This window comes from Egretta garzetta, unplaced genomic scaffold (genome assembly GCF_000687185.1).
Source record: "Egretta garzetta isolate BGI_Z169 unplaced genomic scaffold, ASM68718v1 scaffold206, whole genome shotgun sequence".
NCBI lineage: Eukaryota > Metazoa > Chordata > Aves > Pelecaniformes > Ardeidae > Egretta > Egretta garzetta.
Genome location: NW_009259984.1, coordinates 2,701,662 through 2,729,196, shown reverse-complemented (window position 1 = coordinate 2,729,196; position 27,535 = coordinate 2,701,662). Strand labels below are relative to the sequence as shown.

At 37.1% G+C, this 27,535-nt stretch overlaps 2 protein-coding genes across 2 annotated transcripts in view; one reads left to right on the top strand and one right to left on the bottom strand.

Moving 5' to 3' along the window:
- Positions 1-17,268, top strand: part of PPP4R4 (protein phosphatase 4 regulatory subunit 4) — a 71,914-nt gene extending 54,646 nt beyond the window's left edge. The window contains exons 14-25 of the mRNA XM_009640511.1: positions 744-926; positions 1,957-2,062; positions 2,859-3,006; positions 5,845-5,989; positions 6,886-6,927; positions 7,019-7,093; positions 9,988-10,063; positions 10,461-10,541; positions 10,878-10,971; positions 11,402-11,472; positions 12,241-12,376; positions 17,244-17,268. Coding sequence (XP_009638806.1) covers positions 744-926; positions 1,957-2,062; positions 2,859-3,006; positions 5,845-5,989; positions 6,886-6,927; positions 7,019-7,093; positions 9,988-10,063; positions 10,461-10,541; positions 10,878-10,971; positions 11,402-11,472; positions 12,241-12,376; positions 17,244-17,268 — 1,182 coding nt within the window. The remainder of the gene's footprint in view (positions 1-743; positions 927-1,956; positions 2,063-2,858; positions 3,007-5,844; positions 5,990-6,885; positions 6,928-7,018; positions 7,094-9,987; positions 10,064-10,460; positions 10,542-10,877; positions 10,972-11,401; positions 11,473-12,240; positions 12,377-17,243) is intronic.
- A 3,114-nt stretch (positions 17,269-20,382) lies between these two features.
- SERPINA10 (serpin family A member 10) lies at positions 20,383-26,678 on the bottom strand. Its single transcript, XM_009640509.2, has 4 exons — positions 25,946-26,678; positions 24,240-24,513; positions 23,358-23,505; positions 20,383-20,574 (listed from the first exon to the last, which is right to left on the bottom strand). The coding sequence occupies exons 1-4, from the start codon at positions 26,652-26,654 to the stop codon at positions 20,383-20,385; spliced, it is 1,323 nt and encodes a 440-aa protein (XP_009638804.1). The 5' UTR covers positions 26,655-26,678.
- Between the last annotated feature and the right edge of the window lie 857 nt (positions 26,679-27,535).

Here is a 27,535-nt window from a genome sequence, read left to right as displayed (position 1 = left end):
CTGTTTTGAGCATACTTCCTAAATGTGTAAAGAAATTAAAATATTCCAACAGTGTAAGAACTGCATAAAGTTATTTTCTTGTATGGACAAAAGTTGAGAGTGTAATTTAAAATGTTGAATTTGTCAGATGTTTACAGCTGTAAGTGTATATAACATATTACAAATGCCATGTCAAGTGTGGCAGTCTCTTTCATTTTGCTTAGGGCTAAAGAGATGTTAGCTTGGCTACTATAGTCTTTGCCTCCTGTTGAGAAAGGTGTATAATTTCTACTAAAAGTAATTAGGGAGCTGAGCTGAGAAGAATAACTGCAAAGTTTAAGAGGCTCCAAGGACAGTGGCATCTATTTAGTTAAAGAGAAGACTGGGGAGGGTTGTTGTAAGGCTCTTCATATCTGTAAAAGGGTATTACAAAGAGAATGGTGATTAGTTTTTCTTTGTCAGGAGGAGGGGTTGGAAATGAAAGTGTGTTTAGTTAGGTAATGGAATAGCTTTTTGACTAGTTAAGACGAATTTACTACTTAGGGGAGATGATTGTTTAATCCCGATCATTAAATTTTTTTAAGATCAAATTTGACTAATGTCTACTGGAAATGGCCACAGTGTAGCCGATCCTGTCTAAGGAAAGGAATTAATTGACGCCTCAAAATCTCTTCCCTTCTTACATTGTTATGATGTGCTTTTTAAGCATGACGTACAGCTAATAAGATGTAAAATTACTTTAATGTTTATATTCTTATTTCTAGTTATTGTCTATTCCTGACTTGATTCCTGCATTAACAACAGCAGAACAGAGAGCAGCAACTTCTTTAAAGTGGAGAACTCATGAGAAGTTACTACAAAAATATGCATGTCTCCCTCATATCATATCAAGTGATCAGATTTATTACCGTTTTCTTCACAGAATGTTGACAATCATTTTGACAAATGTGAGCCTGTCTGTCATTTTCCTATTGTTTTTCATTTGTTTACTGTATTTAGAACAATTAGCACTAGATGTTTGCTATGTGTTGCACTTTATATATTATATTAACCTTAAAGTACTATTTAGCATTGAATGGTATATCAGGCTGTGGTTTATTCATATAAGACTGAGAAATTGCTCTGAGAACTAGCCCCCAGGTCTCAGAGCAAAATTTAGATTGGCAGATTGTCATGTTTTTCCTCCCGCCCAAGACTTCTTTCCTTTTCTTTAGCTCATTATCAGTTTGTTTCTAGGTAAATCAAAACTACTACTGAGATATGCCTTTTTTTTTCCCGATTCCATAGATTACATTTCATTGTGTTCCATTCTTTATGAAAGAACACTTAATTTTGAAAGTGAATGATCATTTAGAGCTACTGATCTGAAATTTTATTGAATTAATTCACGAGTAAAACTGTCTGTTGTAAAAGAAAGTGATGTAACTTTTCTAACACCCACAATATAGAAGGTACCTTCCAAACATGGAATACTTCAAGGCATTTATGAAATAGTTGAATAAGCAAGATAGGCAGAAGGGATAAAGATGTAGGTGTCTCATTAATTGGCCAAACTTCATTATTCTCCGTTACATTATGCCAATTATTTAAAAATGTCACAGAATTGTAGAATCATAGAATATCTCAAGTTGAAAGGGACCCATAAAGATCATCAAGTCAAATTCCCTGCTCCTTGCAGGACTACCTAACACTTAGCCATATGACTAAGAGTGTTGTCCAGACGCTCCTTGAACTCTCGCAGGCTTGGTGCTGTGACCACTTCCTTGGGGAGCCTGTTCCACTGAACGACCACTCTCTCACTGAAGAACCTTTTCCTAATGACCAGTCTGAACTTCCCCCAAGCTTCATTGCTTTCATTCCAGAATTTATCAAGCTAGGCTAATTTTTAGCTATTTTTTCTACTTCTAGAATTTTTTATACATTTTTAGTCATATTCCTTCAGGCATGTTTAATTGTGTTACCTTTGTTTCTTTCAAGAATGTCCTGCCAGTCCAAAAAGCAGCTGCTCGAACTCTCTGTGTTTATTTACGTTATAATCGCAAGCAAGAACAGAGGCATGAGGTTATTCAGAAACTGATTGAACGTAAGAAAATTTTTCCTTGATTACTTAAAGATGCAAGTTAGTTTTGCCTGAAGATCTATTTATGGTTATATTTATTCAGTGTATCTTCCTGCTGTCATTGGTAGGATTGCACTTAGAAGGCATTCAGTTGCTCACATTATCACCAGGCAAAATGTATTGTGCATATGCAAGGAATATATCTGAAGCTTATGCAAAGGAATTGGGAAAGAGGCAATATGGGAAATTGATAATATGCCAAGACCCCTCCAACCCTACTTCTTGAATGCAAAATTGCTTAGCTGCAGGTGCTGCAATATACAAAGCAGAGTTCCTCTATAGAAGTAAAATTGTCTAGAGGCTTCAGCATAAGTGCTGAATAAATCTTCTCAGAAATTATTTTATGAATGAATTAGTCACCTTAGTTGACTTTCTGGTCTATGCTGTGCGTTTTAAAGAGAAGTTATGAAGATTGAGTATTTCCCATTAGCAATCCTTAATGTTTACACAGTAATTTTGCTCCACTTGTGCCACAGTTTGAATGGCATACAGGGCTTTGTTCAACACAGTAGCTAGTTTGCTTATTATTTTTGCTTTTTCAAATGGTTAAAGGGACAGGTTGAATTTCTGTAAAAAATGCTCACTGACAGAAATGGTCATTGAATTCAGGCTTTCACTGAAAGAAAGAATTGAGGTAGGCTGAGAAGGTGCCTTGTGATGTGTGTGATGATCATCTTTGGGTCAAAGGTTAACGTTTGAGATGTTTTCTAGCTGACATTGAAAATTTAATAGATACTATCTGTGGATTGTTATTTTTCAGAACTGGGCCAAGGAAAAAGTTATTGGAACAGACTTCGGTTTTTAGATACTTGTGAATTCATTATGGAACTGTTTTCAAAATCATTCTTCTGTAAATACTTCTTTCTACCTGTGCTTGAACTTACACATGATCCAGTGGCAAATGTGAGGTACTGTAAGAAGAATGGGTAGCAGTGTACAGGAAAAAGTAGTATGTTAAATAATACGTTAAGAAATATTGATACAGGTTTTATGTCTTGCTTAAATAATGGGACTTGCATAAAAAGCTACAGAGCATTCACAGTGACCAGTATTAAAGGTGTGGGGCACTATGGGAATAATATTAGAAAACCACAGAATCAGGTCAGTCTGAATGTTTGGGGGACTGATTGAAAGTGTCAGGTTTTGGGAATGAGAAAGAAACACTGAGGCAGAGGAGCCAGCAATAGATGAGAAGAAAGTAATACGCTGTTTCATGGGTGTAGAGAGAGAAAAATGCAACTTCACAGTCTCCATTCATTTCCATCCATTTCAACGTCACGGTATGTAAAGTAAAACAAGCAATTCTTCCAGCGGTCTGAGCTTAACAAGTTAGCATAGGTTTTAGCTTATGTAAAAGTTTTCTACTTCATTGTTAAAGTAAATTGAAAAGGAATAGGAAAATATAAGAGAATTTGGTATGTTACTCATTTTTATAGAGTGTTTTTTCCGTTATTTTTGTAGTAATTTTTTTTCTTCATTAAACAGATAGGGACTTCATGAAACAGACAGGTAGTTATCACCAGTAAAAAAATAGTTCCTTTTTTTTAGTCATGTATTTTGTGTGATTTTATGCTTTTAATCTTATTTCTGATGTGTGTAATTCATGTTGTCATCATTAACTTGTCTGAACATCTAATACTAATGCTGCATAGAGACTTACATAAGCATAATTTGCACGTACATGTGTGCATTCAGTAAGCTTCACTAAGAACAGTTTATTATCAAGTGAAATTGTTTAAATAAACTTTGTGTTTAGTATAACTACCACATCTCAATTCAACAGGATCCTAAACCTAAAACCAGCCATTTTGTGCATCAGGGTTAACATTCATGTCTCATGTCCTTAAGTTAAGAGAATTATATTAAAACAATAATCTAAATTTATACATAATCTGAAGCAGTTTAATTAACAAACACTTTAATTAAAAGCTCTATTGATACAATATTAAAAATTAATGGAAACTTGAAATTACTTGCAATCTCTTAACTGACATTAATATTAATTTTGTCATAATTATTTTCTGGATTGTTCCCTAACACTTTTTACAGAAGGAGTGCACTGTCTGTGGTGGACTGAAGTTTAGAAGTCAGACATTATTGTTAACTCATGATTTTAAAACAAACTTAGGGATATGTTATTCTAGCTTTCTACAGACTGTTACAACACTTTGTAGTAGTAAATTGTGAAGGTTAAAATGTCTTATTGAAGATCTAAAACCAGTAAGATCAATTTGTATAAGAAAATTTTTTTGAGTGTTATTTATCCCAAAGTTACCATTTCTGGCACAGGATTGTCTCTGATCACAAGCCAGTGGACTCTGAGAACAGTGGAGAATATTACCATATATTTAATTGAGTTTTTTTTATCTATTCCTATAGATTAAAACTTTTCACTATTATATGCTATTACAGCCTGGCCAAATGCAGTGATTTTTATTTTCTTAAATGTATGAAATATTTTTTATTTAATCTGCAGAGCATTTTGGTTTTAATGATATAAAAAGCAATGGACACATTTTTTATATAACTAGTTTAGAAACAGTATCTAGCAATCAAGGCAAATTATCATAGACTCACTTAGGTTGGAAGAGACATTTAATATCATCAAGTCCAACTGTTAACCTAACTAACACTGCCAAGTCCACCTCTAAACAATATCACTAAACACCACATCTACACATCTTTTAAATACCCTCAGGGGTGGCGACTCAACCCCTTCCCTGGGCAGCCCATTCCAATGCTTGACAACCCTTTTGGTGAATACATTATTCCTAATATCCAGTCTAAACCTCCCCTTGTGCAACTTGAGGCCATTTCCTCTTGTCCTATTGCTTACTTGGCAGAAGAGACCAACAGCCACCTCGCTACAGACTCCTTTCAGGTAGCTGTAGAGGGCGATAAGGTCTCCCCTCAGCCTGGTCTCCAGGCTAAACAACCCCAGTTCCCTCCAACCACTCCTCATAAGACCTGTGCTCCAGACCCCTCACCAGCTTCACATTATTCGAGGTGCAGCCTCACCAGTGGCAACCTGGCACTTGGCCTTTTTGAACCTCATACAGTTGCCCTTGGCCCATTGATCCAGCCTGTCCAGATCCCTCTGTAGAGCATCCCTACCCTCAAGCAGATCAACACTCCCACCCAGCTTGGTGTTGTCAGCAAACTTACCGAAGGTACACTCAATACCCTCATCCAGATCATTGGTAAAGCTATTAAACACTGATCCCGACACTGATTCCTCGGGAACACCACTTGTGGCCAGCCACCAACTGGATTTAACTCCATTCACCACAACTGTTTGGGCGCGGCCATCCAGCCATTTTTTTACCCAGTGAAGAGTATACCCATCCAAGCCATGATCAGCCAGTTTCTCCAGGAGAATGCTGCAGGAAATGGTATCAAAGGCTTTACTAAAGTCCAGGTAGACAACATCCACAGCCTTTCCCTCATCCACTAAATGGGTCACCTTGTCATAGAAGGAGATCAAGTTGGTCAAGCAGGACCTGCCTTTCTTAATAAACCCATGCTGACTGGGCCTGATCACCTGGTTGTCCTGTACGTGCCGTGTGATGGCAATCAAGATGATCTTCTCCATCCTTTCCATTGCCTTGTCCTTGCAACAATCATTTCTGAAAAATAAGACCTGCTAACTTAATTATTTTATGTTAAATGCTAGCATGCAATACAAAAATTAGTAATTTTTATTTAACATCTGCATCAAAAGGTGAATAATTACTTTCTTTTTGTAGAATGAAGCTATGCTATTTGTTGCCAAAAGTTAAATCTACTCTGAAGATTCCCACTGATAAACATCTACTTCAGCAGCTGGAATTATGTATAAGGAAACTTTTGTGTCAAGAGAAAGACAAAGATGTCCTGACTATTGTAAAAAGAGTAAGCATTTTTCTTTTCCAGCAGCATTTTGTCTTGGAGTTATGATTAAAAGTTAAGATGATCAAAGTTAAGCTTTCTGTTGCTTCTCTTAATGTAAGAACAGGAGACTAAAGAATTCTATTGTCTGTTATGTAATTTTGAACAATTAAGAGAGGATATAGTGTAGTCCATTCTGTCAAATTTAAGAGAGTTGGTGTTTCCTTGATTACTTATATTGCAGTTATTTTTTAGTGACTGGGATTCAGAATTTTGGTTTGATGACCATTGTGAAAAAATGACTAAAGATAGGATTAAAGGTTGACCCTAGTAAAAATTATCAAGTGTTTGGCGTAGAGATATCTTGTTAATCTATTTATTTTAAAATATACAGCTAAAGGATTTGCAGGATTTTGAAATATTAAAAATGTCTTTTTAATGTGAAGATTCATGAAAAAGTACATCTTTAAGAGCTGCCCATGCTTAGCCTCAAAGAAGCCATAAAGTGAAGTAGCTGAAGTAGGTGGCTTCCTTATAGAGCCAGTCTGCAGGAGAGATTGGATGAACACCTGCCTGGAGCATCCTGGCTTACTCAGATTCCTGAGTTGTTTTTTGAGTCTTGGTTCCTAGGTCCATTCTCCATCCATTCACTGTGCTTTCCTCAAGTGTATTTTGAGTTGCATATAGATTGTCTGTTAGTCCTTCACTGTGAGTCTCAGCAGGGCTCTGAGAATACTCTCCGACGGTTTTTAAGTGCATTTGTAGCACAAAAATACAAACATAGGCTTCAAGTGTTTAGGAAGAAAAGGCATGTTTAAGTTGAATACCACTATTTTAAGCTTCTTATCTGGACATTTTTTTAGTTAAAAGTGTGTCATACTGTTGAGTAAGGGTAAATAATGTTTTGATTTTCTTTATAGACAGTGCTAGAACTGGACAGAATGGAGATCTCTGTAGATGCTGTAAGTACTTACTAGCTTTAATACTTACCAAGTACTTTTAATTCCCATTTTCATGTAGTGATTTTTTATTTTTATTGATTTTATTTTGAAGTTTCAGAAAAGATTTTACGAAAATGATTTATTGGATCAAGAAAAAGAGAGACAAGAACATCTCCTTTTGGAAATGGTATATTTTATGAGTACAATCTGTCCTTTTTTAATAATTTGTAGCTAAATATTAATGAGACAATAACTTTAAGGTAGGGGAAGTGCATACTATGGAGAGACCTGGTAGGTTCATAATCTGTGTGTTGTTTCTTTTTACACTTCACAGTAGGTTTAAGTTCTTCAAAGTACCATATAACTTCCTTTTCTTTGCTACCTAAATTTTGCTGTATCAATTAGAAAGGCAAACGAATTTCTTGAAAAATGCTCATGCTTGATGCCTCTGTAGTTCTAAAATCCCAAGCCCTTTGGTACACATTTATGAAATCTTTTTGACGGAGCTTAGTGATTTGTCAGGCCTGTATAACATAATAAATTGATTAATGAAACACTTCAGAATTCACATACAGCTTCCATAGGAAAAAAAGAAATCAATGTTATAACTTCTTTTGTGCCAAGGAAGCCAAAGGAGGCTCTGTGTGTTACAAGCTTTCCCGTTAGCCAGAGAAAAAGAAAGGCAGGCCACTGACATCTGCAGCATGGCAGGAGGCAGACTTTGTCCATGTTGTATAGAGCAAAAGGAGCTACAAGTTGCTTAGAATTTGGAAGAGAAGTCTGCAGAATGCTTTTCCAACTTATAAGACTATTTATCTTCAGTCATGGCTGTAAGCAAAAGCTGCAACAGGCACTTTGCCACATAGTATACTGCATTCTTAATGTGACCATCATCATAGCATGGCCAGCAGGAACAGGGAAGTGATTGTCCCCCTGTACTTGGCACTGGTGAGGCTGCACCTCGAATACTGTGTTCTGTTTTGGGACCCTCACTACAAGGAGGACATGGAGGTACTGGAGCTTGTCCAGAGAAGGGCAATGAAGCTGGTATGGGGTCGGAGCCCAAGTCTGATGAGGAGCAGCTGAGGGAACTGAGGCTGTTTAGCCTGGAGAAGAGGAGGCTGAGGGGGGAGACCTTATCTCCCTTCACAACTACCTGAAAGGAGGTTGTAGTGAGGTGGGGGTCCTTCTCTTCTGCTAAGTAACAAGCAATAGGACAAGAGGAAACAGCCTTAAGTTGCATGAGGGGAGGTTTAGATTGGATATTAGGAAAAATATATTCACCGAAAGGGTTATCAGACACTGAACAGGCTGACCAGGGAAGTGGTTGAGTCCCCATCCCTGAGGGTATTTAAAAGATGTGTAGATGTGGTGCTTAGGGACATGGTTTAGTAGTGCACAGGTACGGTTGGACTTGATGAACTTAAAGGTCTTTTCCAACCAAATGATTCTATGATCTTCACAAAGCCTAGATTAGATTACTGCAGTCCTCCATTCTGCTGCCTGGGCTGGGAGAAGCTGAGAAGCTGATAGGACTTAGAAGAGGCCAAATTTCATTAGCACAGTTCCTCTGACTTGTAGGAATTGAACTCCTGTGTAGGTATCTAGAACAGGTGCAAGACTGTCCAAAAAATGTCACTTTTTCCTCTTTGGGATTGCTGCAGAGCCTGTTTGTGGCCCACTTTGATGTCAATAGGTACCTGCAGGTACTGCTATCTCGGGCAGTTGATTTTCTCAGTTCATGATACCTGTCTCATGGACTTCCTGCCACCTCCCACTAGCTTGAGCCAAGGGTTCAAGCTTTGTTCTCAGGACCTGCATACAGATAGTTAAAGACTTGGACTTAGGTTTAGCAGTTTTTAGCTGGATATAATTAATGTTTTTATCGTGAAAGCATTTGGGGCTGTGGTAAAATAGCTTCCAGTGCGCTCTGTGTTATCATGTACTGTATGATAACATTAATTTTTACCCTCTTTCTACAGCTAGACTTTGGAAGAGCACCTGTATTTGTATGCTATAACGCATTGATATGGGCATACCGTCTGTATCACAAAGGTCTCATTAAGCATTGTCTGTGAGAGGCCTGCTTTTGAGGAACTGGAGATGTACACAGTAAATTGTGACATGTTGCAGTCCCAAATAGATGAAGAGCCACTGAACCAAGTTAAATGTATCTGACTGCTACAGGTTTTAATACAGAATATGTTAATAAGTTTCCTTAATTTTAGTAATTGACTTAGTAGAAACTATATTCTGGCAACCTTGACCTGAATTAATTACCTTTTTTTCTTTTTTTAACTTGGGTAGTAATTAGAGTGGAATGACAAAATAGCGTAGAACAATTATGGTTCACTTGACACTTTTTATCATGAACATAGTACAGAAAATAAGCTAATCTTCAATAGCTTTTTAGAGTTGGAGTGATATCTATTCACCAAGAATCCTGAAGCAAGTATTGGCTTTTGAAATTATTCATGTAGCCGTGCTAACACTGTCTTCTGATTATGGATGTGCTCTCAAAAGGTATTCTAAGCTTAGCTAATATTACAGAAAAGCAAATAAATTCCTTAAACTTGAAGAATTGCAGTACTTTGATTTGTTTTGCATTAAGGCTTATCAACTGCAGATGCTAATTTTAGACCTTTAAAAAGTTTGAGTATATGTGACACACCTTACCATTTGAGAAAAATATTTTCATTGAATTGTCTGTTTGAACTAAAAATATTGCTAGTTTGACTATCTGTGTAGCACAAAAAATGTACATTGTCAGCTGCCAATTTCTTTATCTTTTTAACTAAGAAAAAAAAAAGGCCAGGCATAATTTTAATAAGTTATAAATGTGAACTTCAACTCTGAGGTTCCTTCATAATTAAAGTAAATATTTTTTTGGTGTGATTTTAATATAGGATATGTACCCTGATTTCATTCTGTACTATTTAATTGGTTCTCTGGATATTCACTAAGGGTTGTACAAACAGCAGGAGAAAGTAGAAATTAACTGTTATTATGGTGATTGAAACACAATTTGTTTATTTATTTCTGAGTAATACCAAAGAAAATTATTCATTTTTTTTTCCTTAGGAACAATTAGAAAAAGAGAAGCAACAAAATGAAGGAAGATCTACAAATATTAATGATAAAATGTTTGAAAAGAAGCGTAAGTTTGTTTATTTGTGTACGTATTGTTTGTGCATCCATTACTCTTCTACAACAGTAGAAGAGAAGGGAGCAGAAAAGAGACTCTATTCAGTAAACAGCAGATTTTCAGGAAGTGGCAATAATTTTTTTTTAATATTTCTAAAGATATTTATGAAAATTGGCCTCATTATATTAGAAGGAAGACTTTTGCTTTACTAATAAAATACATGAGACTTCTAGTTCTCTGGTATTTTTATTTTGGGATGTAATGTAACTACTTGTCTGTGGTATTTGTGAAGTGTTAGTAGCACTGGATTAGATATTATTACTGTTTACCCCAGGACTATGATATGTCCTCTTACTTTATATAAAGGTAAGCTTCAAGAGAGGAGTATTTATACTAGACTTTTTTTTAGGTAGAGACAGTAAGACATCATCAGTGTTGGCAAAAAGTATCACTCTCTCTGTTCCTGGAAGCTCTTCTGGTACATCAGCAGGTAAGAACTCCTTAAAAACTCTTCTAGAATGCTTTGATCTCACATCAGCAGGTTAAAACCCAGCAAAGCTGCTGTTGGCATTTGTGGGCCAGAGTTTCACATACTGCACATAGGAAAAGATTTCACTCCTAGAACTCAATGTGTTTTCTATAGTTTTTAGTTTTGTTTTATTCTTTAGTATATAAATAGGTGACATAAGTTTTATTGTTATTGAAGTATTTAAATTATTTCCTTCTGCTAGCATAGGTTGACAGAAAATTATATTAAAAAGTGTTCTTAGTTACTGAGGAAATGCAATGAATCCATGTTAAAAATTTTTGCTACTTCTAATTTTAGGCAAAGATGACAAGAAATCCAAGTTGGTTCGAAGCCAGTCTTTCAGTACTCAAGCACTGCATCCAAAATACAGCAACATAGACAAGTGTCCTAAGTATCTTTATTATCTTCATTGCTTACCTCATAGGCAACTCTTTACCTAATAGACAACTGTTATGAAATTATATGCACATGAATGTATGAAAGTAGTGATGTGGTCACTGAACTGTGACCTAAATTTCCAGCTTTCTGTTTAATTGATTAAGGTATGCAGTTTTGAACTGAGGGAAGAAATACCATTTTAAGGCATTCTGAATTCTTATGAATACTTCTTCAGTTAATGTGTGTCACCTTTTACCACATACTACCAAATGTTTTTCAATATGAACTGCTAAATCTAAATTTATATGTTTCTTAAAGAAATTTCAGCATAGCTTTCTTATTTAATTTTTTTCATATAAACTCAAAACCAGCAGGATGATACAACTGAGAAGAACACTTTTCTGTAATAAGCAATTTGGTTTTGTTTTGTTTGTTTTTTTAAGTAAAAGCTCTGCTACAGGATACACATCTTCAGTATCAGGAATGGGAAAGAGTTGTTTGTTATCCTTTAGCGGTAAGTAGGTTGTTATATTTTGCATTGGTTTTTTGTGTGGGTGCTGAATATGTGCGCCCCATTAAACAGGCATACTGTAAGACATCCTAAAGAATGTAGAGTAATAGATATCCAATGTATTTGAGCGCTTAAGTGCTGGTCTAGGTAGTCTATTATTTTTTTTTTCTTACGCATTCATTTAAAGTTACATTTAAAAGTAGCAAAAGTAAAATGAGTTTGGCATTTCTTGATTGGCGTTTTGGATGCCATAAAAAGGTTGGTTTTGCCATTTGGCTCCACCCATTTTGTGTGAGGAAAGAAATATTATGTGTGACTTCTACTGAATTAGGGGAGAGAAACTGCCACTGGGAAATGTCCGTCTCTCCATTTGCTATTGAAGAGTTTGGGTACTTAAATATGAGAATAAGATTAATTCCTTCCTGTCTTTTTCCATTCCCTGACAATGACACTAGACAATTAGCTTAGATAAAACAGCTAAATTTTAAGCAGCTAAAGATTGGCCGATTAAATCCCACTATTTTCATATATTAAATGTATTAATATTCTCTTCCAAAATGTGTCTTATAATTACTTTTACTTAGCAATTTTTCATAAATATATTTAAAGAAATGTTAAGTTAAACCATTCCCTTACAGAAAGTTAAACTTTTGGATTATTGCCCTAGTAAATATGCCACTAGTGCCACAGGAAAAACAGCTCATTCTGTTTATTCTTTGTGTATTTTTTTCAGTCAAAATTCTTTGTCTAAACTGCAACTCTTTATTTCAGATGATTCATTCCGGACTCATTCTACTGGTAATAGTGGGAACGCCGCCTTCCCTTCCAGTTCTTCTCGTAACTTATTTAACTCAGCTGACCAAAAAACCAATGGAAATAAGGAGGGTCAGTCCCGAAAGATGAGCATGTAAGTAAGTGGTTGACAAGAAGTTAAATCAAGCTTATGGGTAACATTTTCAAAGGGAACTCAAAAGAACCATGTAAAATTAAGCCTATATTTATGATACTTCTGCGCCCAGATTTTGAAATACTGAAATAGCAGGGTAGAAATTTGATGTGTGCCATTACAAGTGTTTTTAAGATTGCATTCCCCTTTAGTCTTTCACATGGTTTCTCCTGCATGTATTGGCATTCAGACGGTACATTATGGGGAGGATGGAATGGGACAACGGGTTAGTGCATTTGATATATAATAACTACAGTCACAGTGATTTAGCTTCCTGTAGTTGGAGAAATAGAATGCATGTAGTTAGATGATTTAATTTTTCCTTTTCCTTCTTTTTGTGTGCTTATATATGTTTATATATTATTATGTAACAATTTAATGATGAATTCTGAGAGGTATGATGAACTGGTATTGCTATTTGTTAGTAAGACTGTCTTCTTTGCCTTACCGTAACCATTTAGATAAAGAAAACTTCAATGCTACGCATCTCCCTCAGGCTGATTTTCTTTAAACATCAGCCTAAACTGTTCAACATTTTGCAAGAACAAAATCAAAGATGAATTTGTTTGCTCCTGTGGTAAAAGTATAACAGTCTTAGAAAATCACTGTGATACGTACTTACTCAGTCAAATATCTGTAGACTCTAGCAGCTAATTGCCTGCGGATTCCTTTAACGTTACAACTTGTAGTTCTAAATTACTATCATTGGACTGGCTGTAATTTTGGGTGCTCAAACTGAGATTTTTCTTTGCTATCAGAGATTTGCTCTCTTAGTGAAGGCAGAATGGAGAAAGGAAAGGAGCCAGCTATAGCAAGATAAGGAGGTTGTTTGGAAAAGTAGACTTAAGTGTAACAGAAACTAGAACTAGAAGCTGAAAAGAATGGGGAAATGCAAGCTGGGGTTTGGGGGTCTGAATAGGAATGAGAGACCAAGCATGAAAGGAGAGTTCAGAATGTGAGGCTATGACTTGCTAGTCAAAGATGGAGCCTGCACCAGACAGGAAAGAGGAAACACCTTACACTGGTTTGCCAGGTATAAAGAGGAGACAATAGTGATAGTGATCTCTCGAGTGGTCCTTTCTGGTGACTTAAGGATCTGTATGAACTCATATTTTCAGGTTCCTTTAAAAAACAAACAAAAAAAACCACCCCCCCCAACTTTACTCACAGATATAACTTAATAAAATTCCTAAATTGTAAAATAAAGCACTCAAAAGTTTAACCAATGTAAAAAAAATGTTCTCTGAATAGCTTGCATTCAGCTACTTGTACACATTATGTTATGATACAGCCTCTTGCTGTGTGATCACATAGGCTTTTTTTCTGTTGGCATTCTACCACCTTTGCTGAACAAGATAAATTTGTTACAGAATGAAATCAAACTTGCATAACAACCTATTGTTTTTAAAACTGTGTTTTCTTTGTAGAAAAGGTTGGAAGATCAGTGAATGAAGGTGAACTGTGTTGAGTCAGTGGTTTCACAGCACCATAAGTACCTTAGATGCCAAGTCAAATTGCACTCTATCCCTGTCTTTGCTAGAGTCTAATGCCTTCTCTTAAATATTACCCACAGTACTTACTTCAGACTTTTTACAGGTGATCATTAGGTGGTCACTTATTTCAAAGTGCATGATTTCAAACTCAGCAGTTAGATTAGTAGCTGTGCCGACATTTTCAGCTAACTATAAAGTAAATGGGACATGTATCTTGAGTACATAAAATGACATACAGTGCTACATACTTTCAAAATTTAGGTGTGCTCAAAAACCCATGTGCTTTCACCCTAATCACTGCCTGCCTCTGTTTGCTCTCTTTAAAACCAATAAATTATTTCAAATGTTGTAAATTTTTTTTAGGAACCATTGTAGAAATTCCAATTACTCATCCATCTCACAAGGATTTGGGGGAGGATAAATGTATTAATAATATTCATGAAGCAGTTAGATGCAAAAATTAGTTAGACATATTTTTTACATCACATAAAACTTTTCCAAATTTCAGAGGTTTTTCTATCTGTCACTTAAAATAAAACTGATATCTTTTGTTTGAATACAAAGGGACAGAAAAAGACCCACACAGCAGTTTGTACCTTTGTCTTCAGGCAGGAAAGTGGAATGTAAGAGATTCAGCTTCAAGTCTCAATGTACCGTTCCCAGGTGAATACCTTAACAGCAGACTATTTGAAAGCAGGTATCTGATCAAACACAATGATCTGGATGCTGTGTCTGGTTCAGAAAGTCCCTAAACTGCATAGTGTCAGAAGCCAAGAGGGTGTATTAGGGGAAGAAAAACATTCTTGGAGAAAGAAGAGCAGGCATAGGTTGACCTACATTTACCTCTAAGAGTTTTAATGTTCTGTGCTCTTATGGGAAAACACATCTCTCAAGTTGGTATAATATCTGCTGCACTGTAGATTCAATTCCTCTATTGTAATCTAGCCTAATACTTAATTGTTTTCATAAAAAAAATGGAGCAGCTCTATAAGGAGATATTAAGAGATACAGATATGGGGATGGTTGGTGGTAAACATGTTCATCCACATAACCTTGTTGACCACAGGTATGTTTAGGTGTACCTCTTTTATCTTTCTTTTGGTCAGGAAGTCAGTCCTGGTGCTAAATATACACATATTAAAACGCAAAAATAAAAGTCAGTTCCACGGAAACATTATTTTCTGACCTTGATGATGGAAAAATTTAATATCCAAATATGTAAGCAGTTGACAGAAATGATGCTGAGAGAAGAGTTTGAAAATTGTACAATGAGAGTTGCAATTGAATAGATGCCTATGAATGAGTGTCACCACCTATGCACTCAGTAAGGCAGGAAAGTTGTGAGAAAATAATAATTGAGTATATATTTAGACTATATCATTGTGTACATTCACATATATGCGGGTTAAATATTGCACTGACCATCTTAATTCTGGCAAGTCCTAGCTTTTATTTTATTGGCTGTGCAGCATGAGAAAGGTAACTTCTAATATGTTTCTTTTTCTAAGTAATTATGTGTGTTTATGACAGATGGAAGATTGGGCAGTAATAGATTGTTTAATAATTAAAATATCCACAGATATAATTAATGATTCTTAGTTCAAAGTGCTGTATGTTTGGACAAAATATTATTTGGTTGCTTAAGCGTAATCTTTTCCATAAAACTGCTCTACTGAATATTGGCAAATGTTCACTTTAGACAATATACTGCAGTTTGCAGGGATGAAGAATTTCTGATTTTGTACACACATGTTGTTCCAGGAACTTTTCAAAACCCAAAGTTACTTTGGTGCAGAACTGAGATTTTTATTTACCATACTAATGAGTTCAAAGATTTTGTTTGTCCCATTTCAGAGATATTTATGCATATTAAAATATTCCCTCTTTTTAAAAATAATGTAGATGCAAGAGAAAGGAAATCTCAGTAAATCCTGATCCAGTGCTCACAAGCAGGTGACAACAAAATGACCATTAGCTTTGGTGTCATTTGCTAGACCTTGGGTAATACTCAGACAAGAGAAAATGCAAGAATTATGCTGAAGGTGCACCCGTATAACTTAATGGTGGAATCACAAAAGAGAGGAGTACCTGATTTTAAGCGCCTTATGGAATAGGAAAGAATCACAGAGCACTGGTTGAGTATTTCATCCCACAAGAGACATTACTTAAGTCAATCTGTAGAGCAAACGTGCTTTTCTGATTTTCTGTTGAAGAGTTACCCAGTTAGATCATGAATCATCGTAGTGCAGAAAGTGATGTGATTCATAAACACCGTGCTCCATCAAGTAGTCTGATCTTGTATTATTGTGCTATGTAGCTTTATTATCTTCTTTTCCGTTTTTATGAGATTAAGGTATTTTCTTTTAGGGTGAGAATTGCTGTTTTGCTTGAGTTTACATTGCTGTAATATGACTGATTTCAATATGCAATTGGCTAAAACTATTTTCCAGAACTTTCTTAAATAAAAATATCCAGCTTTATAAACAGTATTTAAGAATTTTGCATCTTACCTATAGACATACAGATAGTGCCTGGTTTTATTTCACTTTCAATTAAAACCTGGTTCAAGAATGAAGGGTACAGGTTTTCCATCCTGTAAAAAGTGGGAGTAGATTTATTGTCGCATAGGAATATATTTCTTAATAATAAATTGATACCAGTATTTTGTAAGATGTCCACATCTGACCTTTAAGACATCCACATCGGTGTGTGACCATGTTGTAACAATTATGTGCATAAGTATCTTAAAGTAGCATCTTTCATCCAGTCATATAATTGCTTAGGAAGTTGAACACGATGAAGTAGCTCTGCCACTGATCTGCTACACTTTGGGTGGTTGCTTACAGGTTCTAAGCGTGTTTTCCTTTTGCCATTTAAGCTGGTAAGAGTTCTGAGGTCCAGTGGACTAGCATGTGATTTAGGTGCCATTTCTAAGAGAAGCTAGTAGGTATCCTAACGCTGATGTATTATCATGAAAGATTCCATCAGCAATTTTAAAAAGAGCGATTTTTAGATATTATCGTGGCTTAAGCTGGAGACCTCTGGCATTATTTGTAGCCGTGAGTAGACTGCTTGTACTACCTTTACCGTCTTGCTTAGAGGGATCTCTACATGAGCTTCTGTAGAAAACTTAATAGAGAAATACACCCTTCTTGTGAAGAATGCCCTCAGAATGTGTCCATTTGGCTTTTTCAGTGGGTGCAGTAGGGCAGCTAGTGATTCTTAAGGTACAGCAGCTAAGAGTTATATTAAAAAGTTGCATGCAATAGCAGTTTATGATATTATTTAACAACATAGCAACAACCTATTATGTGTGTTTCTTCTTTTATATGAAGAAAAAACAGAAAATCAAACTCTTAGATCTTCTGACAGAAAAGGAAGGGAACCAGAGACTGGTGGAAGCAACGTTCTGGTGCGATGAGGTGGAAGCAGCAGATGGGACTCTCTAATGCCTGGAATGAATAAAATGCATCTTGCAATGTTAAAACTTTTTATCTTTTAAATAAAATCCCAAGCTGTAAAATATGTTCTGATAAGTAATGTAATGGTTGCAGAATTCTAACGTTGTAGTGAAATGTTATGAAATATAACTTCAGCTATGTGCTCTTAACTGCTGCAGCTAAAGAGAGGATTTTGTTTTCTTCAATTATGCCTTTGTAGTTCAAATTCTTGGATTTAGAATGCACATATCCATTACTTAATTGGCTCATTTACAATTTTAGCAATTCTTAGCACCCATGTTGTATGCAAGAAAGAGAAGGAATTGTTACATGAATATGAAAAAGTAATCCCACATTTTAAAGAACCTTCAAACCTAATTTAAGACCAAAGTCCAGAACCATTGATCAATCTATAAAAAACATAAACTTCAGTAGCATTGTGCTGTGAATTTGGAGGTAATGTTTTTACAAGTACTAAGTAAAGTTTGTAAAAATCCTGTGTAAGTTTCAAAGCAATCTAAAAGCACATGTGTCCAGATGATATAAAAAGGTTCTGTTGTATAAATACTTGTTTTAATTTTTAGTATTTCAGATTGTATTTTCACTGGAATAATTTATAATGATGAATCTAGTTTTTAATCAGCTGCTATTGCAAGCTATCATGCTTTAGTGGTGTCATCTGCATTTGTTTGTATTAATGCTAATGTTTCTATCAAAATTTGTCTGTGGAAAAACATGCGATTCTATTTTAAAAAGTTCTACTTATGCCAATACTCGAGAGAGAGCCTATGAAGCTATTGTCAGCTTCTCTATTTCAAAATGGAAGCAGCATAAATATATTGATATCAGAAATATGTGGTTTTTAAAATTTATTGGTGTATGATAAAGATGATCTGATCTGTGAATGCATATGCGTGTGTGGTTACTTTTTATAATGTAAAAATATGAATGATGATTTACTCAAAATAAAACCTAGGACAATGCTGTACATGCATGTTCTTGAAAAAAAAATTCTCAGGGCATCTTTTATAATTAAAATAAAGAAAAGCATTTACCTATAGAAGGTATTTGTTTTAAATAGTAATAATGCTGGATGTATGCTGTCTTGTGTGAAGTACAAAATGTGTCTTTGGATTTAGCAGTGGTTTATTGTCTGAATTCTTAAGCTTCTTACCCTGCAGTTGGATTTAGGGGCGTTCTCTGTCTTTAGTCACAGACATTGTTGGATTCTGTGGAAACAATCAAGTTTTCAGTTTGTTCTGCAGCCTGGCATAGGATCTTGTAAATCACAGATTTCTTTAAAAACTTTTCAAGTATTACTATGTTTAACACGCAATATTGATGCAGATATACAGAAGCCCTATGCTGGCTCCTCCCAGGTCCTGCTTTTGTCACGCTAATGAAAGCAGATACCCTCAGGTCCCCGGGGACAGCTAACTAAACGTGCCAGCCCCAGCTGCTTGCCCATGGGCCACAGGAGACTGCTCAATCTGTTCTCAGTCTGACTTCTGTCAGGGACCAAACTCAGATCAGCAGTACCCAGCTGCAGGACAGGACTCAAAACTGCGTTTGACCCTCAAATGCCTTTACTAGAGCAATGCAGAACAGCCAGTAAGTTCAGAAACTTGAATCCAAGCTATTTATCCCCTTAATAAGCATGTAATGAGTTCTGTATACACTCTGTCATTTGTTTCTTCTTGGCTGTCATTTGTCTGTCATTTTTAACCAGTTAATGCTGATAACATGTGCTCCACTCAATAACCCTGCAATGTATTAAATTCCTGCTATGTAATCTTTAAATGCTCTACTTAGACATTTTTTGGTCTGCGTATCTTCCTTGTACAATACTCCTGCTGTCTTGTGTATACTTTCATCAGTCTCTCACACTACAGACCTCCATTCCAGCAGACTTTTTTTGGACTGCTTACTTTTTGGTTACTTCTGGTGGACAACACCAACACTTTTTGAACCCCTTGTAGCATTGCTTTTACCTGTAACTCAGAATAACAGCGGGAGGTCAAGTGTACAGTGATAACCGAGTGGTTCCCTGTAGCAACATTCCTCCTATTAATCGTTCGGAGGCAGGAAGGAGTGATTCTCTGTCTTGCTGGGTACGTTCATACTGCCATGTGGAGTTAGGTTAGATGCACCTTCAGTCAGATACCACGGTCTGCCCACTAAATCCTTTTGTGAGCGGCTTACACCAGTGTCTGGGTTGCTGTGGGTAGACATCTAATGGTAAGTGAGGTGATTTTTAGAGATGTTTCCCAGCTTTACCCTGTAGTGTATCTTTTGTGTCTTCTCTTGTGGACGCATCTGTCTATGTGCATTTACTGATAGGCACCTTTGAAGCATCTATGATTTTGAAATGATTTTGAAAACTCTTCTGCCCCCTTTTGGGCAGCTACTTTGTGAAGGCTGTATAAGCAAGTAGAATAATGTTTAAATCTGTCATATATAGGTAGAAGTAGCTTTTTGCGTTGTTTCAAACTTTATATGTAGGACTCAGCTGCTTATTAAAATTTACTGAATTTTAAAGATCTTGCTGTTCTGTTGAAATCACTGCACTACTTGAATAAGGTGAATTGTATTTACATCATGGAAATATTTTTCTGAAACATTTTGGTAATATTCTGCTAACATTGAGGTCAGTGGGCTCTTCAGTCTCATCGCAACCAAAGATAACATTGAGGACTATCAAGCTCCCGTGTTTGGGCATTAGCTTCCTGCATATTTTGGCATATGAATCTTTGACTTACCACTAAAACATTGAATTTGGAAGCTCAGTTCCATGGGGATTTTTAAATTTGCATGGTAGGTTTTGCAAAATGCATTTTTGTCACTTCATGCCTTAGTGAATTTAGCTTGTCACTTGGGCATTAATAAAATAAGAGTAGGATGACCTGCTGCTAGCTGGAGAGATAAAACAGGTTTTCACATTTTCGTATTTCACTGTCTTTTTATTCTAATGTAAATTAATGAAATAGAAATAAAGTCTCTTACACACCCCAAGAATACAAACTGTTACCTTTATTCACATTTCTGTTGGATCAACCACCCTACCAATGAACAGTAATGTTTTAAAAGTTTCTTCAAAAATCATAAAAAGGAACGGTCGGTCCACCTTGATGAGAGGAGGCACGGTGAACGCAGTTATTTCTGACCCAGTAGCTGCTGTGGCCTCAGTGCCTTCTTCATCCACTTCAATTACTGCCTTTTGGACAACCTGAAATGCAATGTAGAAATAAAATAGGTGACAGAAATAAATATTAGCATGAAGAATGTTTTGCAAAGTGCAAGGCATTCAGCTGCAGTAGGCTTCCATTAAGGATTAAAGTGAGTTGGTCTGTGCAATCTAGCTCTGTGTGTTGGACTGGTAGACCCATACTTCAGCAGCAGAGGAGTTGGTACAGCCGCCGTGACCACACTACGTACGGTGTGGATACTAGTTCAGGTGTCATTGTCCTTTTCCACGTTTCTGTGTATAGGCCTCACTTAGAGATTTTGTTCTTGCAGCTGGCAGCACGAAGCAACCATTGCATTTGTATAGTGCTCCTCTTTGACACACGGGAGAGTTTCTCAAAAGCGGGAGTTGTGTTTTCATCAGGCACAAACACTGACTGGCTGGATATGTCATGCACAGCTAATTTTGTGAGAGCTTAGGCAAATGCACCAACCTTGGGTTTTTTCCCCGTATATTTCTAATTTGTACATGTGGTAGCACTGAGTAAACATGTGCAGCAATGAGGTACAATCCTGGACTGGTCTGAGGACCTTCCCACTGAAATCGCAGCCTGGCAGCACCTGATTCTTTTCCCTTTTTGTTCTTTCAGCCTGCAGGTACCTCTGAGTGCTTCCCCTGTATTTGGGTCCGTATTGCCTAGTCGGCTAGTTCATTCCCAACTCCCAAACTCCTGCTTCTGGGAATGACTTCTGTGAAGGCAGTCGAAGGACTTCACCAGTATCAAGCTCTCTGTTAAATGTTCTTAACTAATGAAGCTGGCTATCATGATTCACAGGGACAGGGTGCTCCTCTGGCACTTCGTAGCTGATGCACATGCCGCTTCTACTATCAGTTAGCGGCTACTATTGAAGTGTGATTTTTTTCATAACACAATAGAGTTAACTGCTGAGAATCAGTGTGGAATAGTAATATGATCAAAAAGAAGGCAGAAAAGTGCTGCGGATTGCCATTCTATTTCCCAAAAGTGAACTAGTTTATACCAAACTGAAAATCAGTGTAATTTTATCCATTAAATATTTATTCTTAGGATGTTGCATTTTCCCAGAAAGGTTGTTTTGATAAGTCAGCACAATTTTGAAAAACTGTATTTCAGGGCCTGGAGTTTTTGAAACTTGTGTATAAGTGTTTATCATGCCACCTATTAACAGTTTTGGCAAATCACAAGGGCTTCTGTAAGGAGTTGGTGTAGGGAGACTTGAAACAGCAGCACCAGTAGCTTTGGTGGATTCTTTCTGATGGGGTACAAATACTTGGAGGGGAGGGTGCAAGAAGGATGGAGCCAGGCTCTTCAGTGGTGCCCAGCAGCAGGACAAGAGGCAGTGGGTGCAAACTGAAACACAGGAGGTTCCCTCTGAACATCGGGAAACACTTTTTTGCTGCGAGGGTGACTGAGCACTGGCACAGGTTTCCCAGAGAGGTTGTGAAGTCTCCCTCCTTGGAGATATTCAAAAGCCATCTGGACACAGCCCTCGGCAACTGGCTCTAGGTGGCCCTACTTGTGCAGGGGGGTTGGACCAGGTGACCTCCAGAGGTTCCTTCCAAGCTCAACCATTCTGTGATTCTGTGAAGTCTCTCCCAGAGTTATGGTCCTAGGTTATCAATGCTATACAACTCTATACAACCACAAGCAGTTGCATTATATAAATTCCTTACCTCGGTTTATAAAGCTGTGGTTTTAAATCCTGTGTCAAATTAATCTCATTTGAGTTTTGTTTTCCTCAACTGTTAACAAATCCAGCTTGTTGCAGAAATGTGGTTACTTCTACTCTAATGTGTGAACTTGCACTTAGCAGTAATTGCATTTCATCTTGTTCCGGGCGCTCTAGTTCATGAAGTCACCAGTTTCTCTGTGTGGTATCCTTTCTTGACCATGACTCTTAATTTTCTATCATCAGCAAATGATGTCTTCTGTAGAGACTAGCTGTTTCTTCTTAATGGGTCATCTCTGGTCTCATAGACCTGTTCCTTCTTGATATTGGTGTGGTTGTCAGGTCCTTTCTCTTCCATTCTTTTCTGCCTTTTGTTCTGCCTCTGTTTTCTCTCAGTCTTCTGAAATTCATCTTTGCTGTCCCTTAAATAGTGGCACGAGTTATCTTCTCATTTTCAATGGGGCTGTGTTCCTCTCCACTTGGCCATTCACCCCGCTTGCCCTTGCAACTCTTTAAAAAGTTTCAGTGTATGAAATAGAACATTGGAATGGGTTGGAATGCAACTGTGTTGTGCCGATGCTTTGTTGTGAGGTTCTGTCTTTTCTCTGCCAAAGTATGCAGAAGTAAAAGCAGGTATGCTTCGACTTACTTCTCACTGTTACCTTTTTAAGATTTTACTCTTTGAACTTTCTAAAGTCCTTTATTTGTTAAGAATACCTGTTCCTGGAGTGTGTGTGAAGGATTCCCTTTTTGGGTTTCCTTCCTTGCTCTGGCTTTTGCCATTTGACTGTCATTTGCAACGTCTTTCTTGTTCACAGTTTTTTGTTTAATTGTACTCCTTCCCTGCCGCTACATTCTGCGTGAGGCAGAGCTTTCCTCCTGAGATGGGGTAGCTTTGGAAGGTGTTGAGCACATAAGGAACATAACTGCCCCTGACTTCTACACGGCTCATACTTGAAGTGGGATCCATACTGATTAAGGTGTGCAGATTGCATATACTTGGCAGATGAGGTTCTTTGCTATTAGTGTCCCTATACATGTGTATGACATGGTGTCTTGCCTGCGCCATTTATATACTGTTACAATCCAAATAGCGAATAGTTCTAAAAGGCTTACCTGTGAAACTGCTGCATATCCTTGATCTGTGAGATGACTAAGATCTGCTGTACGTGTAAAGAGCTTTTTAATTCCAATAGCATGAAGCAATTTCTTCATTTTGTATTTTTGCTCTAGTTTGAACTTTGGAAATGAAATATCCAATTTTCTGTTTGGAAAAAAAAAAGTTCAATGCAAACTTGGACTATATAGTAGATCACTTGACTGCTTGAAATGCACGTTACTCGGGAATTAAGCTTTACACAGAAAAAGAAGGGGCAAAATAAAGAGTCTCTGCTGAAATTTAGGTTGGCAGAATGCCATCGCTGACCTGTTGACTGCCAAAGATGCTGGAAATCATTTCCTTCTCTGCATAAAATACTTCCACCAGCACTTACCAGTGCCCTGAAACTAATTACACTGATTTATTGACCAGTGAAAAGAATTGTCACTTCAGGAATCCCATTGCACAGGAATAATTGGGGTTTACATTTTCATATTCAAATTTACCCATTACTCTGAGTTTCCACTGGCAGGAAGGGGTTCATAAATATACTGCATAAACAGATTTATTGTGCGCTTTGCCTGCCAGTGCTAAATTTAAGGAGAGAGAAGGGAAGGCCTAAGGAAGAATTTGGAAAGATGTGATTGACTAAAACCTCAGAGAGACAGACAGTTCTAAGTGAAATGAGCCCCAGCCCTGCCACCTCAGAGTAGAAGCTCTCACATGCCACTTGGGCTGTGGGTAGGCCACTGAAGGACCTCTACTCTGTAGATACCTAATGCCACAGAGACAGCAGCATGTGAAAAGGGTTAGGAAGCCCAGCTAATCCTTGTTGTGCTTTGTTGCTTTGCTGCAATAGACATAAAAGACATTAAGGCCAATGGGTGTCAAAGCAATACCTGGTTTTCATGTTTGCAAGCCAGGATTCCACGAGCTCCGTAGTCAAATGGTCTTCAAGTGAAATGTAATCTCCCTCCTTTTCTGGGATGGCAATCAGCATGTGGGCCTTCCCTTTGTAGGGTAGCTCTATCACAGTGCATCTTAAGTTCTCATCAAAAGTTGAATTAACTTTATCTGACTTGAACATCATGGGTACCTTTACGCTTCTGTACTTGTTTATGTGGAAAGTCTCCATTTCTGTGAATTTGGAATTAAATGGATAGACCCACTTCCCTGAGGACAGAAAGAAATTAAATAATCATGTGTATTGACACTTGTTCAGAAAAATGTTCAGAAACCCTTAAAGAAAAAAAAAGTATAGGGTATTTTCTCTATCATCTCATTGAAGTGGATGTCAATTGTATCCTGGGAATTGCAGTATACTTAGTATATGTGCTCTGAATTTTTAACAACAGGAAAAGGAAGTAATCCACAAAATAAACCCCTGCATTTGCAGGGAAAGAAGGGAAATCTTTTTCTAAAGTTGATTAGTTGCCAGTCAAGTACAGAACTGATATCTTTTTTGTTTATTGAATGCCATATGAGCGTCTGTCTTTATTAACATGTCACCTTCTCTGAAATTCTCTGCCAGCTGTTCAACATCCTGCTTTTAAATGAATTACACAATCTTTTGGATGGGGATTCATCAGTGCACTTACTTGTAAGGTGCACTGGAATGTGACATCTTCTATACTAATGATTCTGATCTCTACCATTGCTTTAAATGGAGCCATAGCCATTTACCTCTTTTCTCTGATTTTCTGCCAGGGAAAGCAACCTTGGCATTGGAAAAACTGCACTTTCGTAAACAAGAATGAATAAACTTAGCCCTTAGGGAGGCTGTATGGCTGAGAGGTAATTTTCTTTGTTCTCATGTGTGCATTTATTTTAGTGGGGTTTCCGTGGATGACATCTGCTGAGTGCTTTGGGCTGGAGCAGTGGCCATGACTGTGGGTTCTCTGCACAGCATTCCTCTCACCCCTTTTGTCGCCCTAGCTCTTTGTCTTTGCCTTTTACCTCACCGGGTGTCTCTGGCTTCTGTATGGCTGGTTCAGAGTAAAGTATCGGCTATGGCTCCCTGTCATTGCCAGGACCTCCTTTTGGAGTCCCTTATGTATTATCTAAGCCAGCAGTCAGAAAGACCCCAAAAGCAGGAAAAGGAGCATAACAGATTTGGAGTTAAAATAATGGGGTACTTTGTCACTTTGGTTCCTCTGGGGAAAAAGATTCTTGACTGAAATAAAAAATTATTTTTGTTTTCATGATTTTGCATACTATGTAAAATCAGACAATGATTTTATGCCCAGTATCCATCATTCAAAATACTATCATGATTAAGTCTTTTTCATTTTAATTGGTGAGTGAAGATTAAACGTCCTTTTTAGTCATGAAGAGGGATCACATGGATGGATTGAGATAGTTTGATGCAGGGCTTTTTGTTCTCTTTTGAGACTCCATGGTATGGAAGAAAGCATAGAAGAATTGTGGTTCCCTATCGTGAGAAATCATTTCCTATTAAATAAACCTAATAGAAGAAAGTAAATCTAGATAGAGATACAGAGAAAACATGACATTTAAATTCATTTAAACTTCCCCTAATGTAGCTGAAGTTAAGAGACCTGATTCTTCTAATAAATAGACATTTTGCAAAATAAAAACAAGTTACCTTTAAAGATAATGTAGTCCACAAGTAGCAGTTTATTATGGCGGTCAAGCTCTTCAAAAAGCTTTGGGATTTTTCCTTTGGTCCTTTTGTTAATATATTGATTTATGACAAATTTTGCCTGTGTTAAGTTTTGAAAGTCCACTCTCAGGAATTCCATATCAAAGTAATGCTTAGATAAGTTGAGGAAAGACTCCTTGAGTCCTAAGTCCTTTTGGATGAAAGAAAGGGTACCTTGCATGAGGAGAAGTTCTTCATTCATCGTGATGTTATCTTTCAGTTGTTTAAACAATGCTGGTAGATTATGGCAATCCCCTCTGTCCTTCAGAGCCTGGAAGTTCAGACCTTTTACTATTTGTCTGTGTGTTTCCCCTTTGGCTGCCAGCGTATATGCAGTCATGAGAGCTGATACAGAAAGGGGAGAGATGATGACATTGTTATCATGTGTCATTGCAATTTTTCTGTAGAGGTTAAATCCAAAATTTGCAGTCTTTTCAGTGAAGTTGTAAAGAGTTAACTCTTCAAGACCTTGCTCTTCAAAAGGCTTGGAGGTATTTTTATGATGATGCCACTCTTCAGAAATACTGACATTTTTATTTCTTTCCAAGAGAGTCTTATCTTTTTCCTTCTTTGGAGTTTTAGGTTTGATGCCAGCCTTGCTGATTTCAATACATATTTCACTTAAGAGAAGCAGGTAAATTGCTGTTTTCATGTTGACATCCAGTAATGAGCTCTTTTTTTTCTAGTAAAGAAAATGGAGAAAGAAAAATAAAAAGGCAACACAAAGACTTTTTAGTTTGTTTTTCTATTCACAATGCAAGAGGTCACAGATGTAGCGAGGTGGTCTTTCTGTCTCTTCAGTGTATATACTCTAAACCTAAGATCAGATTCCTATCTGAAAGGTCAAATTCAGATCAGTGAAAGAGAGAAGTTCATTCCAACATCATTAAGTAAATCCAGAAGAAATATCTGGTCTTCTGGTATTGGTGGTTCACGCCAGAAGTATTTCCCTGACTTTCCCTTGCTAACTTGTAATTCCTTTACAAAATCAAACCCAGATTTCAAGTACAATATGCAGCTCAAAGGTGAAAAATCTGCTGGTTGGGCCTGTGTCACAGCTTTCTTTCCTGAGAAGTTGATGTCATCTGTAAGCACAAGAATTCTAGGCAGCCTGTGGTGGAAATGACATGTTCCCTGGACTGCTCTGACACAGACTAATCCTGGAAAATTTGGATGGCAACCTACTGAAAGCTGAGAGACCCGTAACTCCCTTTCTGCACATTGTTGGCACTGGTAGGTGGATTGTGTTCTCCATGGTATGCATCTTAATCTTGGCTGCCATTCTCATTGGATCCATCTTTTCCTGGATAATGGTAGTGGCCTGACAGTTACCACCCCTTCTGTAGAAAAGTTGACCCTTAATATTTGTTACCTTACGTGTTTTAAATTAGTGGCATGCCGTATCAACAAGATTCAACCCCTTAGGGAAAAAAAGCATTTGAGAAGCACAAAAAGTATCTGGTTTTCTAGTACAATAAATGCCAACCCAGAGAACTATCTGTATTTGAGAGTTAAAGAATGTTATATTAAAAC

What these genes read in the sequence shown, in the direction of transcription:
- SERPINA10 (XM_009640509.2), bottom strand. Translation starts at nt 26,654, where the DNA reads ATGAAAACAGCAATTTACCTGCTTCTCTTAAGTGAAATATGTATTGAA. An exon ending in CTTGCAAACATGAAAACCAG is followed by an intron (nt 23,506 to 24,239) that starts GTATTGCTTTGA and finishes TTTTCCAAACAG; the next exon opens with AAAATTGGATATTTCATTTC. An exon ending in GATATGCAGCAGTTTCACAG is followed by an intron (nt 20,575 to 23,357) that starts GTAAGCCTTTTA and finishes ATTGCATTTCAG; the next exon opens with GTTGTCCAAAAGGCAGTAAT.